The sequence below is a fragment of the Bos javanicus genome, chromosome 11 (genome assembly GCF_032452875.1).
Source record: "Bos javanicus breed banteng chromosome 11, ARS-OSU_banteng_1.0, whole genome shotgun sequence".
Lineage (NCBI taxonomy): Eukaryota > Metazoa > Chordata > Mammalia > Artiodactyla > Bovidae > Bos > Bos javanicus.
In genome coordinates, this window is record NC_083878.1 from 66751378 (window position 1) to 66769232 (window position 17855).

Below are 17855 nucleotides of genomic sequence, written 5' to 3' on the forward strand. Positions count from 1 at the left end.
AACTTTCATGGTTACAACCGTTACGTTTGTAATTCCAATGTGTTAAACATTCTTTGTGGTAAAATAATTTGGCAGTGGGAATGTCTTCATGTTTTTACAGTGGAGGGAAAGCTTAGAACTCTTGTAGATAATAGAACACAGTGAAATTTCAATTTCTCGTGCCCTTTGCTTTAGTGTGAATCCTCAGGGAACCCAAGGTCTTTGCTTACTGAGTTGTAATTCTGGTTCCTGATCACCAAACAAAAGGTTTTGCAGCAGGATGAATCTCCAAGGAATTATCCTGGCCAATTCCAAAGGTCACATATTGTATGATTTCACTTACATAATGTTATTGAAATAACAAAATTATAAAAATGGGGACTAACGTAGTAGTTGCCAGGGCTTACTGAAGAGGTGAGGGGAGCAAGAAGCAAATCAGGTGTGCCTGTAAAACAGCAATGAGGAATTTGTTTTGTATCTTCACTGTGTCAATATCAATATCTGGTTGTGCTGCTGTACTGTAGGTTTGCAAGATGTTACTGCTGGGGGAAATGGTAAGCAGTACAAGAGATCTTTTTGTAATAGTATCTTATCACCATGAACCTACAACTATCTTAAATTAAAAATTACTTAAAGATTTTACAGCATCTCAGCAGAATACCATTAGACCAAATTATTTGCTTTGTGGTTTTCCTTTAATTAAATCTGATTATACTCTTAATGAAAACTACTCTTTCTGGTTTCACATTTTCCTTATTTGATAGCAGGGATTATAGGGCACATTCCTTAATGATCTATTTTCTTTCAAGGAAATAGGACAGCACCAGGTATCTAGTGAGATTTCCTGAAGGCAGATGTAATTGAATCTATTGCTCTAATTAAAAAGGGAAGGGGCGCCCAGTGAGGTGTGGGGATAATCCTGGGCTCTAGTGCAGACTGCTCACCAGGCATCAGTTGACTACTGTTGTAAGTGTTCCACAAAGTTTATATTAATACAAAGTAACCACTCCCAAGCCTGGCAACTCTGCACTGTTCCTTTGTGTGTGTGCAACTGTGTGACCTATGGACTGTAGCCCGCCAGGGTCCTCTGTACGTGGGATTCTCCAAGCAAAAATATTGGAGTGGGTTGTCATGCCCTCCTCCAGGGGATCTTCCTGACCCAGGGATTGAACCCCAGTCTCTTTCGTCTCCTGCAATGACAGGTGGTTTCTTTACCACTAGTGCCATGTGGGCAGCCCCTGCACTGTTCTTCCTTGTTGCCAAACCTCACCCGCTGTCTTGGAATGCTAGTTCTACTTGGTCCAACAAGATTTGTCCCTGGGGAGGTGCCGAGCACTTCTAGCTGCAGGGTTTTTTGCCCCTCCCTCAGTTATTGAGCCTAGTTAATTCCTGGCACATAATAGGCCTTCAACACATGATTTCTTTCTTTTCTATTTCTCAAACCCACTCTTCCAAACCTCATAAAGAGCCTACTCGTAACTTAGGTATAAAAAGGACAGCATAGAATTTTGAAGTGGATATAAATATAGTAAAGAGGCAGTGCTGCCAACCGCTAAAGCTTAAGGAGCAACAGTCATGATGGATTGTTTACATTTTTCCTATTTTGTTGACTAATTAGCAAACTCAGAAAATAGTTCATGAATATTTACTCTAGTTAGATGGGAAGAATGAAGAGAAGTTAGTCCTTGCTTTCAGGAAACTTACAGTTAGTGGGTACGAGAGATACAGAAGCAAGTAACTAGAAAGGGGAGCTGGACAGACGCTTCCAGTGAGTGGAGTGGAAGACAGTAAGGAAAATGACATGGAGACAATGACAGATGACAGCAGTATCATGAATGGCACTGCTTTGGGGTTGGGGAGGCCACAAGGAGAGGGACCTGTAATGTAGCTTGTGCTACTTGTCCCCATTCCTGGTACTGGAGTAACTGTTGGTACCTGGGAACAGTCATTGTTTTTCTCAAAGGTACTAAGAAATCTAGATTTTTAGGTATAACCTCTGATTTAAAAAATTAATTTATTTAAATCGGAGGCTAATTATTTTACAATATTTTGGTTGTTTTTGCCATACATCGACATGAATCAGCCACAGGTGTATGTATGTCCCCCATCCTGAACCCCCCTCCTACCTCCCTCCCCATTGCACCTCTGCTGCTGCTGCTAAGTTGCTTCAGTCGTGTCTGACTCTGTGCGACCCCATAGACAGCAGCCCACCAGGCTCCCCGTCCCTGGGATTCTCCAGGCAGGAACACTGGAGTGGGTTCCCATCCCTCTGGGTTGTCTTAAAGCACCAACTTTGAGTGCCCTGCTTCATGCACTGAACTTGCACTATAACCTCTGATTTTTAAAAGGTCACATTAAAAGTTTTTTCAGTACCTTGAGCCAAACAGAAGAATCCTACACCTACAGAAAGATGTAGGAAGGAACCCACAATTTAGATGAGGTCCGAGAAGGCTTTGTGAAATCAGTGACGTATTGAGCTGACTTTGAAGTGATAGAACAGCTAGAGTTTTGGTAGGTGGAGAGTGAGTGGTAGGAAGGGAAGGGCCCTTCAGGCTAAATGAACGTGTGACTTAAGACTCTGAGTTTGGAGAGTGTATGGCATATTGGATAATTGGATAAGAGCGAGTAGACTTGTGGGATGATCACATTACAGCAGTGATTCTGTTTAACTTTTACAAACATTTAACAGTATGTACTAGTTTTCTTTCTTTTTAAAAATAGTCTCTATTAAGTTCACAGCAGAACTGAGCAGAAAATACAATTCTCATATACCCTCTGCCCCCACGCATGTACCATCTTCCCCTCTGTCAGCATGCCCTACCATGGTGGTGCATTTGGTGAACCTGTTTTGGCATGTCATTATCACCCAAAGCCCAGTTTACACTAGAGTTCACTCTTGGTGTGCATTCCATGGATTTTGACTAATATGTAATGACACGTATCTACCATTGTAGTATTAGAGAATACTGCCCTAAAAATTCTTAATGTTCTGTCTGTTCATCTTTCCTTCCTTCCCCAACTCCTAGCAACTACTGGACTTTAACAATCTGCACAGTTTTACCTTTTAGCAGAATATAATATAGTTGGAATCACACAGAATGTGTATGTAGACTTTTTTTCAGATTGGCTTCTTTTCATGTATTTTCATGGTTTTTGAATGATGAGTAATATGTTCCACAGTCTGGATGTTTCAGAGTTTATCTACTTGCCCACCAAAGGATATCTAGGTTACTCCCACATTTTGGCAGTTATGATTAAAGCTCTTATAAACATCCTTCTGCAGGTTTTTGTGTGAACACAAGTTTTCAGTTCTTTTGGTTAAATAATAATTAGGAGCACAATTGCTGGGTAGTATGGTGAAAATATTAGTGTTGTAAGAAACTGCCAACTGCCTTCCAAAGTGGCTGCACCATTTTTCATTCCCACCATCAACGGATGAGAGTTCCTATTGTTCCTCATCCTTGTCAGCATTTGGTGTTGTCAGTGGTTTGGATTTTGGCCATTCTAATAAGTGTGTAGTGAATTGCTTTTCATATGTGTTTATTTCTAAGTCAGTGTCTTTAAATTATCATCCCCTGTGTACTATTGGATGTGAATACGCTGCCTTCTCACTTGCATCCAGACCTCTGTCCAAACACTTTTCTCTGGTTATTTGATTCTGTAGATAGTTTCTGGGTATCTGTATTTTTTAAAGCTCTGAAGATGATCCTGTTGAGAAACCAGATTTGAAAACTGCTTCTAGACACACTAAGTAGAATGCTTTGCACAGAATAGTCTTTAACAGATGTTTTACCAAAGTCCCAAGTGGAAATTTAGACCCTGTTTTATCTTACTAAGCTGTATTTATGTTTTTATTCACTATGTTGCCTCTTTCGTAATATATTAAAGATGAGGATGATGTTCTCAAATTTGTATAGCATTCACTGTGTAAGCAGAATTGCAAGCCAAACAGGTTGAGTGAGTTGACATTTCAACGGCAGCAAGTCAGCACAATTACATTATATTGGCTAACAATTCAGCAGTCTTGAATTAGGAGCTCAGAGAGTATTGGATTTTACTTTTAAAAATCTAAATGATCCATATTTCATTAGTATTGTGGATTACGCAGGTGTTTGTGAGGTAGCCTGATAAACTAACTCTAATTTACTCCATTAGTCATTGGAGAAAGTATGTTGACAGGTTTCAAAGCCCACGTGCAATATAGTAATAACCTTTTTAAAGAGAGATCATTCATAAACTGGAGTCTGCCTCTGACTAAAATCAAGTCCATTTTCTCAGACTTGTCCTTTCTTAGTTTCAGAAGTTGGACTCTGATGCAGCAAGTACAATGATATTAAACATCTTCTATCAACTAGCTTTTGCTCTGTTGAGAAATAAGGTCCATTTATCATCTAATATATGGCAGGCTTGGTGTGGATGTGTGAGCTCTGGAGTGTGTGTTGGACCTGATACTGGGAAGCACTCTAGATAAGAAGAGTTTATGGTGTGTCGACTGGTTTATAGTAACCAGTCTGTCTTCAGTTTGGCTCTTAATTTTACATTTTACTTACTTGCTACACAATTTAAATTTGGGGAAAGAATTTTATGCCAATTATGCCTAACTAGATCCCATGCTTCTTTAGGTTTATGTATTTTCTCATAATACAGGCTCAAATCTCATAGCAGATGATTTCCTGTATTTTTCTACCATGATAGTTTGAATTTGTCTGTTGTTGATAGAACAAACCAGATAATCTTATGTGAAAGTACTGGAAATTATAAAGCATTGTACAAGAAAATTTTTATTATCTCAGTCCTTGGTTTGCTATGTAGTTTGTTCTGAAAAAAACTAATTTTGCCCCTTCTCTGTTCTTCATTAATAGGAACCAGGCTAAATGGTAACATTGACTTCATGAGATATATTATTCCTGTCTATGATATTCAGAAATTTCTCTAGGAAACATTGTCAGAAAAGTTAAATGCTGTTGATTTTTCAGTCAATACTGTTGTTATTCAGTTGTGTCCGACTCTTTGTGACCCCATGGACTGTAGCATGTCAGTAAATATTATATATGGACAAAATAAAATGAAAGGTCCAGTAGCTTTTCTACTTCTACTTTTGCTTTATTCAGGTTTGTTTTTTATTTTTAGAATTTTGGGAAAAAACAAATAGTTCAGAGACCTTGTTTCAAAACACTTAAACGTTTCTGTTGGTAGCATAAGGAGCTCTTCATTTTGTTTGACTTCAGTAAATGCCAAAAATAAATATTTGGCAAAGAAATCACAAATGGTTCTTTTAAGCTTTCATGTCTTTTTTCCCTCCACAAACACCATGTCTTATAAATGGAGAAAACTTCATCATAATACATGAAATACACAATTCAAAACCAAAAAATCAAAGATACGGGATCCACACTGTAAAATACAAATGTGATAACAAAAACAGAGAGCTTTGTCCCCATTCAAGACACAGCATGAAGAATTTAAGCAAAAGGGTTTTTTTTATAGTATCTGAAGAAAAATTACCATCATTTTGGCTGTTGCTAACAAAGGATAGAAGTGGTTTAACAAAGGATAGGAGTGATTTCAGTGTATTCTTCTATTGTATTCTTCAGAATTTCTTTTCTAAGCTTCTGCTGTGTGCTCTGCAGTTCTTTTAATAATAAAATATACCTGTACTTGAATGCTCAGTTTAGTTAACTTTTTTGTTTTCTAATATTCCTTCTCTGACCGGCTGAGTATAAAGAAATTTACTGTCAGTGTCCAGTATCAATATAACAGTTGTTAGAGTAGTGTGTGTTAATCATAATTACTTTGGCTACAAGTAACAGATGTGACAAACAGCAGTGTAATCAAATTCATTTTTCTTCTGTAACAGAATCTCAGGGGCAGTCGGTCCAGGGCTAGTGCAGCTGGTCAAGGAACCCCTGTTCTCTGCTCCTTCTTGGTCGTGCTTTGCGTATGGCTTCCTGTCTGTACTCATAAGACAGCTGCTGTACTTCGAGGTGTTTGCATGTGAGCAGGAAGAAAAGGAGAAAGGCAGACGGGAAAAGGTGTAGGCTGTTTGAGCCTGTTCCTTTTTACCAGGAACACGTGAGTCTTCCTAGAAGCTCTACTCTGTTTTGAAATGTAGTTTTGTTGTTTCGTTAGGTATGGTGAGGCCCAGGGACCAGGAGATGATAGTTGTTGAAGAGAGAATTAAAATTCCAGAGAGAAATAAGGGCACACTGCGCCACACAGGACCACACAGGATTGGTGGAGGGCAGAAGGCAGAGCTAGGGGAACTGCAGGAAAGCCTTTCTTGTGGTTTTCTTGGAAATGAATGGGCAAGGCAGGGAAACAGAGTATCATCTAATTTAAATAATTATATGGGACTCTGGGCTATGAGGGCCACCTCTCGTTGTCTGATGCTAGCCAGGGTGGTTAGGACAGTGTAAAAATCAGGTAAAGCCAAGATTGGGGTATGGCTTTGAATGGGTTCATTTGCATATGAAGGTTGCACTTGCAGGTAAGTCTTTTACTGTCTCTTTAGAAGTAGTCTTTCTCTAGTCAGCAGTCTTAGATACCAAAGCATCAGGTATAGAAACTAGAAAACATGGTTCATACACAGTCTTTTGTTTGTGCTTGGCTCGAACTAAGTATCTGAGCCATCTACAGTGATGAGGAATTCTCGGCTTTTGGATGTTTTTAACTGGATATCATGTTACCCTAAACAAAATTTAAGTAAAATTAGTGTAAAAGAAGAAGTGAATGGATACTGATTAAGCAACTAGTAGCAACTGGTATACATGATACGTGTCAAGAATTAGCATCTAAAAAGTTTGGGTGTAGTTTAAATCATAAGTTACAAATTGAAATGCCTGCAGAGCCAGATATGCAGAAGAGTGGAGTGGGCTAAGTGGAAGATTATAGGGAGTGCTAGGGACTCTGAGGAGATGGAGGGTACGTGTACTCTTCAGAGCACAAATTTAAAAAAGATACTGAGTGATTTCCTGTGTTGGCTACCAGTTTGTGGTGCTTAGTCTAAATCAAAGAAAGTTAAGAGAAAAAGTAGATATAACTAATAGAAGCTTATTAATTTCAGTGGCATAGCTGTAAATTAAATCATACTTCAATTATCATGTCACACTGCTTTTATCATGTTTACTGCTTTTTCAATAACCCAATGATAATCCTTTTAGTACCAAACAAAAATGTATCAACACCTCAAAAATATTAACTATTTTCCTCTCAACTTTTTAGTTTGAAAGATTTCAGGCCTGTTGAAAAGTTGAAAGGCTGGTACAAAAGTACCTATGTAGCCTTAACTTAGATTAAGGCTACATAATCTTAGATTAGTTGTTAACATTTTGCCACATTTACTTTCTCTTTCTCTGTTGCAAATTAGTGAGTTAGCAACAGAGAAGCTGTAAGTATCTTTTTTTTTTTTTTTTAAAGAAAACCTTTTTATTTTGTATTGAGGTATAGCTGACTAACAGTGTTGTAATAATTTCACGTGAACAGGGAGGGATGGCCATAGGTATACATGTATACATTTTCCCCCAAACTCTCATTCAGGCTGCCACATACCATTGATCAGACTTCCATATGCTAAACAGTAGGTCCTTGTTGATATCCACCTGAAATATAGCAGTGTGTACATGTCCATCCCAAACTCCCTAACTGTTCCTTCCCCGATCCTTCCCTCTAGCAACTGTAAGTTCATCCTCTAAGTTTGTGAGTCTTTTTCTGTTTTGTGAGTTCAGTTGTATCATTTCTTTTTAGATTCCACATATTAGGGATGTCATACGATATTTCTCCTTCTCTGACTTACTTCACTCAGTATAACACTATCTATCCATGTTGCTGCAAATGGCAATTTTCCACTCTTTTTAATGGCTGACTAATATTCCATTGTATATATGTACCACATTTTCTTTATCCATTCTCCTGTTAATGGACATTTAAGTTGCTTCCAGGTCCTGGCTATTGTAAATAGTGCTGCAGTGAACACTGGGGTGCATGTATCCTTTCCGATCATGTTTTTCTCTGGATATATTCCGAGGAGTGGGATTGCAGAGTCTGAGGGTAGCTCTATTTTTATTTTTTAAAGGATCTTCCATAGTGTTCTCCATAGTGAGCCTTTAGTACCTTTTGAAGGATGTTACGTCTTTCAACCTACTCTCAGTAGCCTCTAACCAGTGTACTACTTTGAGTCCTTACATTTCTTGGATTTTCTTTAACCTCTTTCCACTTGCAGACCAACACCATTGTCAATGCACTGCCTACTAAACTCTATGCACTTTATTGTCTACTGTGAATAGACAACTGGAAATTCACATGACTCTTTAGACTTGGGTGTGCTCTTAGAATAAACAGGACCATATGAAAGTCTGAAGGCATCTTGAAACTTTATTTAGGGCTTGAGTTTTCCCAGAATGTCTACTTGCTTAATAAATAGCCATTTGTCTTATTTCTAGATTTTTAATATGTTCTAGTTTAGACAGTTAAGCTGATGTTAAATCATCTAAAAATGATGTTTTACGTAACGATAATGAGGGAAGCAGTACAGCACTAAGAGCGAAGGTGTCTTTAAATCACAAATCCTGGCCCCTGTCCTCTGCTTATTGGCTCTGTAACCTCTCTGCCGTTCCATTTCTCACCTGTAAAATAAAGATGGTAGTATCTTCCACAGGTTTTGTGATGAAAAAAAATACATGTGATAAATATAGAACAATGCTGTGGTCTTGATAAATAATTGCCATTACAGTTTGTATGTTAATAAAAATGTGTGGATACTTACTCTGCACAAAAAGCAGTGATTGCTGTTACATAAAGCAGGTCATCAGATCTTTAGAATCAGTTTATGACCTTACTCCTTTAAACCCCTTACCACCCCCATCCTGAAATTAAAATAAGCTTTAAACATCATTTGTTAAACCTTTAAGCTCTCTATTGAAAAAGCATAAATTACTGTTTTGTATTACCAGCTCAATGGACATGAGTTTGAGTAAACTCCGGGAGTTGGTGATGGACAGGGAGGCCTGGCATGCTGCAGTCCATGGCGTCACAAAGAGTCGGACACGACTGAGCGACTGAACTGATTGTTTTGTAACTTACTCATTATTTAGAGGTGTGGCATAAAAGGGACAGTTGTAGCTGAATGCCTGAATGATGTTAATTTCAGAGACTCTTTAAAGCACTTTTGTGGGTACTATAGAAATACACAGCTTGCAGTGAAATCACACTGTTGAAACATGTGTCCACTAGAGGTCATTAAACCTTTATATCATTGCTTTCTGCAAAAACATGGCTTGAAAATGAAAGAAACCCAAGTTGGACTATTACATGAACTATAATTATATATCATGGTTTTATATTTGACAGTTTGTTACTCTGTTGGTTAGACAATCAATTTGTATAATTGAAGTTAACAATAAGATATTACTCCCCAAGTTATATATAGAAACTTCTTACTCCTCGCCTCAGAATAATTTGCAGTTCTTGAAACTATTTCTGAATGATTACATGTAGGTGTAGAGTAATAATACATGACTTTTTCTCACGTATTTATTTTTGTTAATTATGGAATTGGAATACTTACTAACTGTGTGAAGAGTGACCTACACAAGCAACTAAAATTCTCTGGACTTTGAATTTCCAATATGTAAAATGTGAATAACATTTATGACAGCATTATGGTGTAGCTCAACATTTAAGTGAAAGTTCTATGCAAATCATAAAATCTGTGTGAATGGTGAAGTGGCTTATCAGATGACTGCTGTTTTGGGCCCACTAAGACGCATTATGGGAAGAATATAAGAGCCTCCAAATTTCTATCCTCTCTTTTCTGATTGGCTAACAGTTTATATTTAATTTTCAGAAATAGCCTTTGTAGCTAATAATGGGTGTATTTTAAATAGGCTTCCCAGGTGGCTCAGTGGTAAAAAACCCTCCTGCCAATGCAGCAGCTGTAGGAGATGCCAGTTTGATCCCTGGGTCCAGAAGATCCCCTGGAGGAGGAAATGGCAACCCACTCCAGTATTCTTGCTGGGATAATCCTATGGGCAGAGGAACCTGGTAGGCTATACAGTTCATGGGATTGCAAAGAGTCAGACAGAACTGAGTGAACACACACACACCTGTAAGATACTTTATTTTAGAAAATGTCCTAAAAGTTAACTGTAGCTTTGTGGAAAAGTCACATATATGGAATTTATTTCACTGTGATGCTGGATGTTACTATTTTTGTATAGTCACAGCCATAAGTCAAGTTGGCCTTAGGAAGCATCACTATGAACAAAGCTAGTGGAGATGATGGAATTCCAGCAGAACTAGTTCAAATCCTAAAAGATGATGCTGTGAAAGTGTTGCACTCAATATGCCAGCAAATTTGGAAAACTCCGCAGTGGCCACAGGACTGGAAAAGGTCAGTTTTCATTCCAATCCCAAAGAAAGGCAATGCCAAAGAATGCTCAAACGACCACACAATCGCACTCATCTCATACGCTAGTAAAGTAATGCTCAAAATTCTCCAAGCCAGGCTTCAACAATATGTGAACCATGAACTTCCAGATATTCAAGCTGGATTTAGAAAAGGCAGAGGAACCAAAAATCAAATTGCCAACATCTGTTGGATCATCGAAAAAGCAAAAGAGTTCCAGAAAAACGTCTACTGCTGCTTTATTGACTGTGTCAAAGCCTTTGACTGTGTGGATCACAATAAACTGTGGAAAATTCTGAAAGAGATGGGAATACCAAACCACCTGACCTGCCTCATGAGAAATCTGTATGCAGGTCAGGAAGCAACAGTTAGAACTGGACATGGAACAACAGACTGGTTTTAGATTAGGAAAGGAATACCCCAAGACTGTATATTGTCACCCTGCTTATTTAACCTACATGCAGAGTACATCATGAGAAATGCTGGGCTGAATGAAGCACAAGCTGGAGTCAAGATTGCCAGGAGAAATATCAATAACCTCAGATACGCAGATGACACCACCCTTATGGCAAAAAGTGAAGAAGAACTAAAGAGCCTCTAGAAAGTGAAAGAGGAGAGTGAAAAAGTTGGCTTAAAACTCAACATTCAGGAAATCTGAATGGCATCTGGTCCCATCACTTCATGGCAAATAGATGGGAAAACAATGGAAACAGTGACTTTATTTTTTGGGGCTCCAAAATCACTGCAGATGGTGACCACAGCCACTTGCTCCTTGGAAGAAAAGTTATGACCAACCTAGATAGCATATTAAAAAGCAGAGCCATTACTTTGCCAACAAAGGCCCATCTAGTTAAGGCTATGGTTTTTCCAGTAGTCATGTATGGATGTGAGTATTGGACTATAAAGCTGAGTGCTGAAGAATTGATACTTTTGAACTGTTGTGTTAGAGGACTCTTGAAAGTCCCTTGGACTGCAAGGAGATCTAACCAGTCCATTCTAAAGGAAATTAGTCCTGAATATTCATTGCAAGGACTGATGCTGAAGCTGAAACTCCAGTACTTTGGCCATGTGATGCGAAGAACTGACTCATTTGAAGACCCTGATGCTGGGAAAGATTGAAGGCAGGAGGAGAAGGAGATGACAAGATGAGATGGTTGGATGGCATCACCAACTTAATGGCCAAGACCTTGAATATTCTCGGGGAGTTGGTGATGGACAGGGAAGCCTGACATGCTGCCGTCCATGAGGTCTCAAAGAGTTGGATGCAACTGAACTGAACAGCCATAAGTGTGGAATTGCTCTTTGGTTAAAAAAATGAGTAGTGATTCCTGAAAATTTCATATCTTTGCAAGTTTTTGCAGAACTAATGGGATTGAACTGGACTGAGTGGATTTAATTGAATTTAGGCCTTGCTGCAGTCTGTTTTTACTGATAATTTTGGTCCTGATGTGGATAAGGTTAGAGATGAAGTGATAAATACTAAGGTAATGAAGAGATAGGCCAAATAATTATGCTATTAAGTAAAGTTGATGATTGAAACATTTTCATTACATAAAACTACAAATCATGAAGATAATCTTCTTAACTGTTGAGTTAATAGCCATGTAGGGAAGCCTTGCTTGGCAATTTCAACACTTAAAGTGCAAGCAAGTTTTAAACTTTGGTGTGCAGAAGTACACACCAAATGTAAAAGTGCACACCTTTTACATTTACCAGACTGCTGCTTGTTAAGACCTTTTTTCATTATAACACATGGTATATTTTCTGTATGTGAAATGTTTCCTGATACATATTATATAGAGTTTTTTTCTCATCTTATGAATTTTATTGATAATCCCTGCTAAAGATATGTCTTGAAATGATCGTGAAAGGTTTTGGGATCTATTAAGTTCCAAGCTTGAGTCTCTGCTTCACTATTTATTTTTCTGTGACTCTGGGGAGGTCCTTAATCTCTGAGTTGTTTTCGATACGTATTCAGCAAGGACAGTCGTTTCAATGTACAGTCATCAAATGAGTAATAGATTTCATATCTAGTCTACTAATTTCAGAAACATTGCTGTGGGGTTTTTTGTTGTTGTTGTTGTTTTAAGGAAGGTGGCTGTGTTTGAAATGTTAATTTTTTCCCCCCCTGTAGATAACAGATAAGAGAGTGTCCAGAAGACATGCCATTCTTGAAGTGGTGGGTGGTAAGCTTCGAATCAAACCGGTAAATATGTCATTAATGATTTATTTTAACTTTTTCTCTCTCACCTTTTTCCAGCTCCTGATTGGAGCGGCTTATTCTTAAAGTTATGAAAATAGGGAATTAATGTTAGAGTGTGTTTCCCTTATTGCCAGAAGATAACTGGGAGATAAAGATCTAAACTATTTAAGCTCCTTTTTTTCCCATGGGGCAGTGCTACATTTAAGTAGTTAGAATTTTAATGAAAGGTGACTACCAGTTCATGTATGCATTACGATTTTGTTCATGAGTGGATATTACAAAGAAGATTCTATAAGAAAGCACCTACGGTGTAATGGTTAGTTTTTGGGGGATGGGGCAGCAACCAAAGTCACTTAAGTGTTTTAGGCTTGTTTTAATGGATTTCTAGACCTAGAATATTTTCCAAATTGGCTTAAAAAAGATGTTTAGTTGGAGTTGTCCATACTTGGATGAAAAGTATTCAGATATATTCTGAACTTCTATGACTATTTAAAAGAGTATTGATAATGTAAAATACATAAAAGTGATTTTATTAATGGAAAATTTCTTCTTTGAGTTAAACATGATCCGTTATAAAGTGGGTCAGATATCTGTATGGGAGTTTAATCAATGCTTAATCAAAGAAGACACCTTTTAGAAAACATTCTTCACCTTACTTGGTCTTTAGTTAGATTGTGCTTATATAAGTAAACAGTTGTTTTTTGAGCACCAAATTGTGGTAGATACAAAATTAGACCTCGTACCTCAAACCATACATAAAAATCAATTCCAGCTAGATTAAATGTGAAAGTCAAAATTATAAAACTATTAGAAAATATAAGAAAAAACCTTTATGACCTTAGAGTAGGGAAATATTTTTAAATAAGATATAAAAAGCAGAAACTGTAAAAGAAAGATTGGAAAGAAAAAGCCAATTACATGAAAATTAAGAACTTTTGCTGATCAAAATATAATGAAAATGAAAAATGCCACAGGGAGAAGATATTTAAAACACATAAAATTGACAAAGGAATGATATCCAAAATTTATAGCAAATGCTTTGAATCAATAAGAAAAAGATAATCCAGTAGAAAAATGGGCTGATGACTTGAGTTTCACCTTACAGAAATGAAAATCTGATGGTTAGTAACATGAAAAGCAGGCATACAGTCTTCTTATTAGCTGGGGAAATAAATGAAACCACAATGAGATACCATTGTACACAAAAGAGATTGGCCAAAATGCAAAGACTGACAACTTCAAGTGTTGGTGAGGAGGTAGAACAAGTGCAGTAGTGATGAACTGTGGGTGGGAGCTCAAATGGTGCAGCCACTTTGAAAAATAGCTTGGTGTTATTTCTAAAAGTTAAAGGCTCGTATTCCCTCCAAGCCAGATGTCACACATACACAGGATATATACAAGAGCCTGAAGAGCAAAATTGTATGATAGCAAAACACCAGAAGTGACAGAAATTTCCACCAACAGTAAAATCAATAAATATATTGTGATATATTCATTTAATGAAATACAGTACAACAGTGAAGATATTGTGAAAGCTGAGAAAATATAGATTAAAATCTGGAACAAAGTATTGAATGATGAAAGCATGCATTGGAAGAATATATATATAGTATGGCTCCTGCAAAATTAACAATATATTCTGTGGTCAGACATAGGTGGTGAATAGAGACCAGAACGTACAATAGTCAGGGTAGCTATGTCTGAGGGAACTGAGAAGAGAGTGAATAGGGAAAGACAGGGAGCGTCAAAGGAATGGTAATATTCTTCTTAAACTGGGTGGTGGGTCTATACATACTATCTCACATTAGTTACCTCTCTGAAAAATTATTACGGAATATTTATAACATGAACAAAGTTATGAATACTACAGCAGTTATTTCTGTAATGCCAGACTACCAAACATTGGAAGACATAAGAAAAGTTTTTTAAGGAAATCTGCAGTTTTAGTACTAGAATTTGATTCCTCTTTTAGAAAAATATTTAATTGGGTTTGTGCTTTATTCCCACAATTATTAAATTCACATTATATTAGTTGAAGGAAAACTGACTCTTGGATTTAGTGATATATGTCTAGTTTCTTTGCTTTATGTAATGCTTGGTTTCTTATTTATATTAATATAGTGTCAATAAAATAACTATCCCCTGGAAATAGATTTATGTATTTAATCGGCCTCTTACTGTTGCTGTACCTTCAAGGGGTGATGTAGAGAAATTTAGAGGAATTCTAATGCAGACTTTGGTAATGAAATTTAAGGTCAGTAGTAATGAGTGCGAGATGGACAGATAACTTCTAGTCTTTATCATAATGCTAAATATCACTTATTCTCTGTTCCTAGTCAATTACAAATTATTTGATCTACTAAAGCAGATTATATATGCATATAATAAAATATTGAGAGAAGTTTTAGTTTAAAATCTTTGTAACATTGCGTAAGTAAATATAGCAAATATTTTTTTATGATCCCTTCCATAAGTTATATATTTCACAGTTATCTTTATGTAATTAAATATTGTAATGTTATGTTTAAGTAATTAAATATTTTTTTGCTTTCCTTCAAATTAAATAAAACAGTAGCTTTGCCAGTGATACATGAATGCAATTAGGGCAAGAGCTAATTTAGACTTTTAGATTAGATGAATCTGTCTCTTTTTTCCTCTTCTAATATTTCCCTTTAGAAAAGGCTGTAACACTTAGTAGTTCTAGGAAATAGTGCATGAGGAGATAATATTAACTCATGAGGAGATGATGTTAGCTTTTTTGTGTGTCATTTAATCTACAGTCTGGTATCAGCAGGGAGAAAATGCATTATGAAGGCAAAATGACAATGTTCTCTATAAATGACTGTATCACCAGTGGTTAGTTATATCCTCCGGGTGAATTCATAGCTATCGGTGCTTTTATTTCATTTTAATAAAAACTTACTTCTTGGTTCTTGGATGACTGAAGGAGTAATTCTATAACTTTAAATTGCAAAAGATATTTATTTTTTGCCATTTCATATTGGTTCTCAAAATATATAGCTTTAAGTGATTGTATTTTTTCTATTGCACAGTGAAATTTCTGAGTTGTGATTGTTTTCGTCCCATGAAATTATGAGTGTACTTGTAAAATAGCTGTAAGATACTACAGTAGCTTTTCCACAACTCATTTAGTTTAAAAAACAAACAACTTTCTAAATTAAAAAAACAATCACACAATATTGAAGAGCTCTTTTTTTTGTGACACATTAATCTTTCTTTAATATTTAATGATAACTCCAAGAGCAAGCTATAGGAAATTGATTTGTATTTTAGTTCTGTTCTTTCAGGGATAATGCATCCTTTGTATCACTTTGAAGAACACAGCATATTCATTTAAGTTCATACTTGTAGTCACATGGATCTGTGAAAAGGCACATACCTCATGTATACCTCTCATACAGGTAGCTTGCATCTGTTATTTACTGTGGGTTTGGGTTTGCCAGTATTTTCCTTGCCCTTTTCTGCTAGCCTCATTGAAGGAATCAGAGCCTTCAATCTTTTTTTGGTCTCAAGAGTTTGAGTATTAAAAAGAATCTTTAAGGTTTGGGGAAGAATTGGAAAGATTTTTAGTTATTGATTATATTTTTAAAATATAAGTCTAATTCAGTCTTTTTTTGTTATTAAACACTTTTTAAACAGGCCACACATGCACATAACATACATGCTTTTTTTAAAAAGTCAGTTTAGTGTATATTTAAGATAGTTGTCAATTTCTGCCGTATTTATAAATATATTGATATTAAAGTATTTATAGTGTTCTATTAATTTTTAAAAGTTTCATTTTATGAGTACTTATGTCATTGTTTTCATTCCAAATATTCCATATATATTCTCCATTTTTATTAATATCACTAGATTTTTGTCTACTTTATTACTTATAAAAAACTATCTTTTGGATTTCTTGTATACATGGCTTTTTAGTTGGAGTGTACATAGTTTGACATAGTTTTTTTATTTTAGCTGACTGAATGAGTAATATTTATTTAGATGTAAATTATAGGATCAAACATCAGACCTCTTGCGATGTCACTCTTGTGCTTAGTGGGGATCTCCTGGCGTGGACACTTTTAGGGAAAGAAGAAGGTGATGATGGACCACACAGCTTGGCCCACTTTCTTTGTGGGTGGATTTGCTAAATGCTTAGCATTTCACCACCTGCGTATTAAGTGCTTTCAGCTGAGGAAAAATACTCAAGTTGACTTTTGTTTGACTTTGGGTTTTTTATGTCTTTTTAAAGAAATATAATCACTTTCCTTTCTTAAATATTTAACCTTTTCTTCTCTTAGAATTTTATGCTTTTGTATTTAACATCTTACTTTTGTAAACTTAGGGCTGTATCATTATTTAATATTGTTTATAGATTCATCTGAATCTTTCAAATGCTCATGAATAAGAACATCATCTTATCTTAACCTATGAGAAGGAAACCTCAGTTAGAGTTCAGGCAGCAACTCTGTATATTCTTGTTTTGACTGTTGCCCTTTACCGCTACCCAGCATTCCTCACTGGTGACCATGACATATCAAGAAAGGGGAGGCTTCACTTAAAAGGCTGAGGAATAACAGGGAACATTTCTAAGCCCAGCAACGTGCAAAAGCACTCAAAAGCTCTAACCCGTATACCAGAGTGCCACATTGAGAGAGAAATTAGGGGTGGCTGATAACATAATGAAAGGTTAAGTTTAAATTATAACTTAGAAAATATCAAACATTCACAGCTCTTTTTAGGAATATAATATTGCATAAATGACACTGCATCTCTGTTCTTATGCCATCTTGTTTGTAAAATTTTATATTATTATAGTTTGTAAAATGACTCTGACCCAGTGAAATAAAGTGTAAGTTGCTCAGTTGTGTCCAACTCTTTGCAACCCCATGGAATTCTCCAGGCCAGAATACTGGAGTGGGTAGCTGTTCCTTTCTCCAGGGATATCTTCCCAACCCAGGGATCAAATCCAGGTCTCCCTCATTGCAGGTGGATTCTTTACAAGCTGAGTCACAAGAGAAGCCCAGTGAAATAATTACCTACCAAATCTAAGGGCTTTCCCTAGTAGCACAAAGGAGAAGGGAATGGCAATCCACTCCAGTACGCTTGCCTGGAAAATCCCATGGACGGAGGAGCCTGGTAGGCTACAGTCCATGAGGTCGCTAAGAGCCGGACATGACTGTGCGACTTCACATTCACTTTTCACTTTCATGCATTGGAGAAGGAAATGGCAACCCACTCTAGTATTCTTGCCTGGAGAGTCCC

At 36.7% G+C, this 17855-nt stretch overlaps 1 protein-coding gene across 3 annotated transcripts in view; it reads left to right on the top strand.

Moving 5' to 3' along the window:
- APLF (aprataxin and PNKP like factor) overlaps positions 1 to 17855 on the top strand; it is a 95669-nt gene that overhangs the window by 2939 nt on the left and 74875 nt on the right. For 2 of the 3 annotated variants that reach the window (XM_061432840.1, XM_061432839.1), the window contains exon 2: positions 12516 to 12587. The exons of the other annotated variant lie outside the window; for it this stretch is intronic. In XM_061432840.1, the coding sequence (XP_061288824.1) occupies positions 12516 to 12587 (72 nt within the window). The remainder of the gene's footprint in view (positions 1 to 12515; positions 12588 to 17855) is intronic. 3 annotated transcript variants of the gene reach the window in all.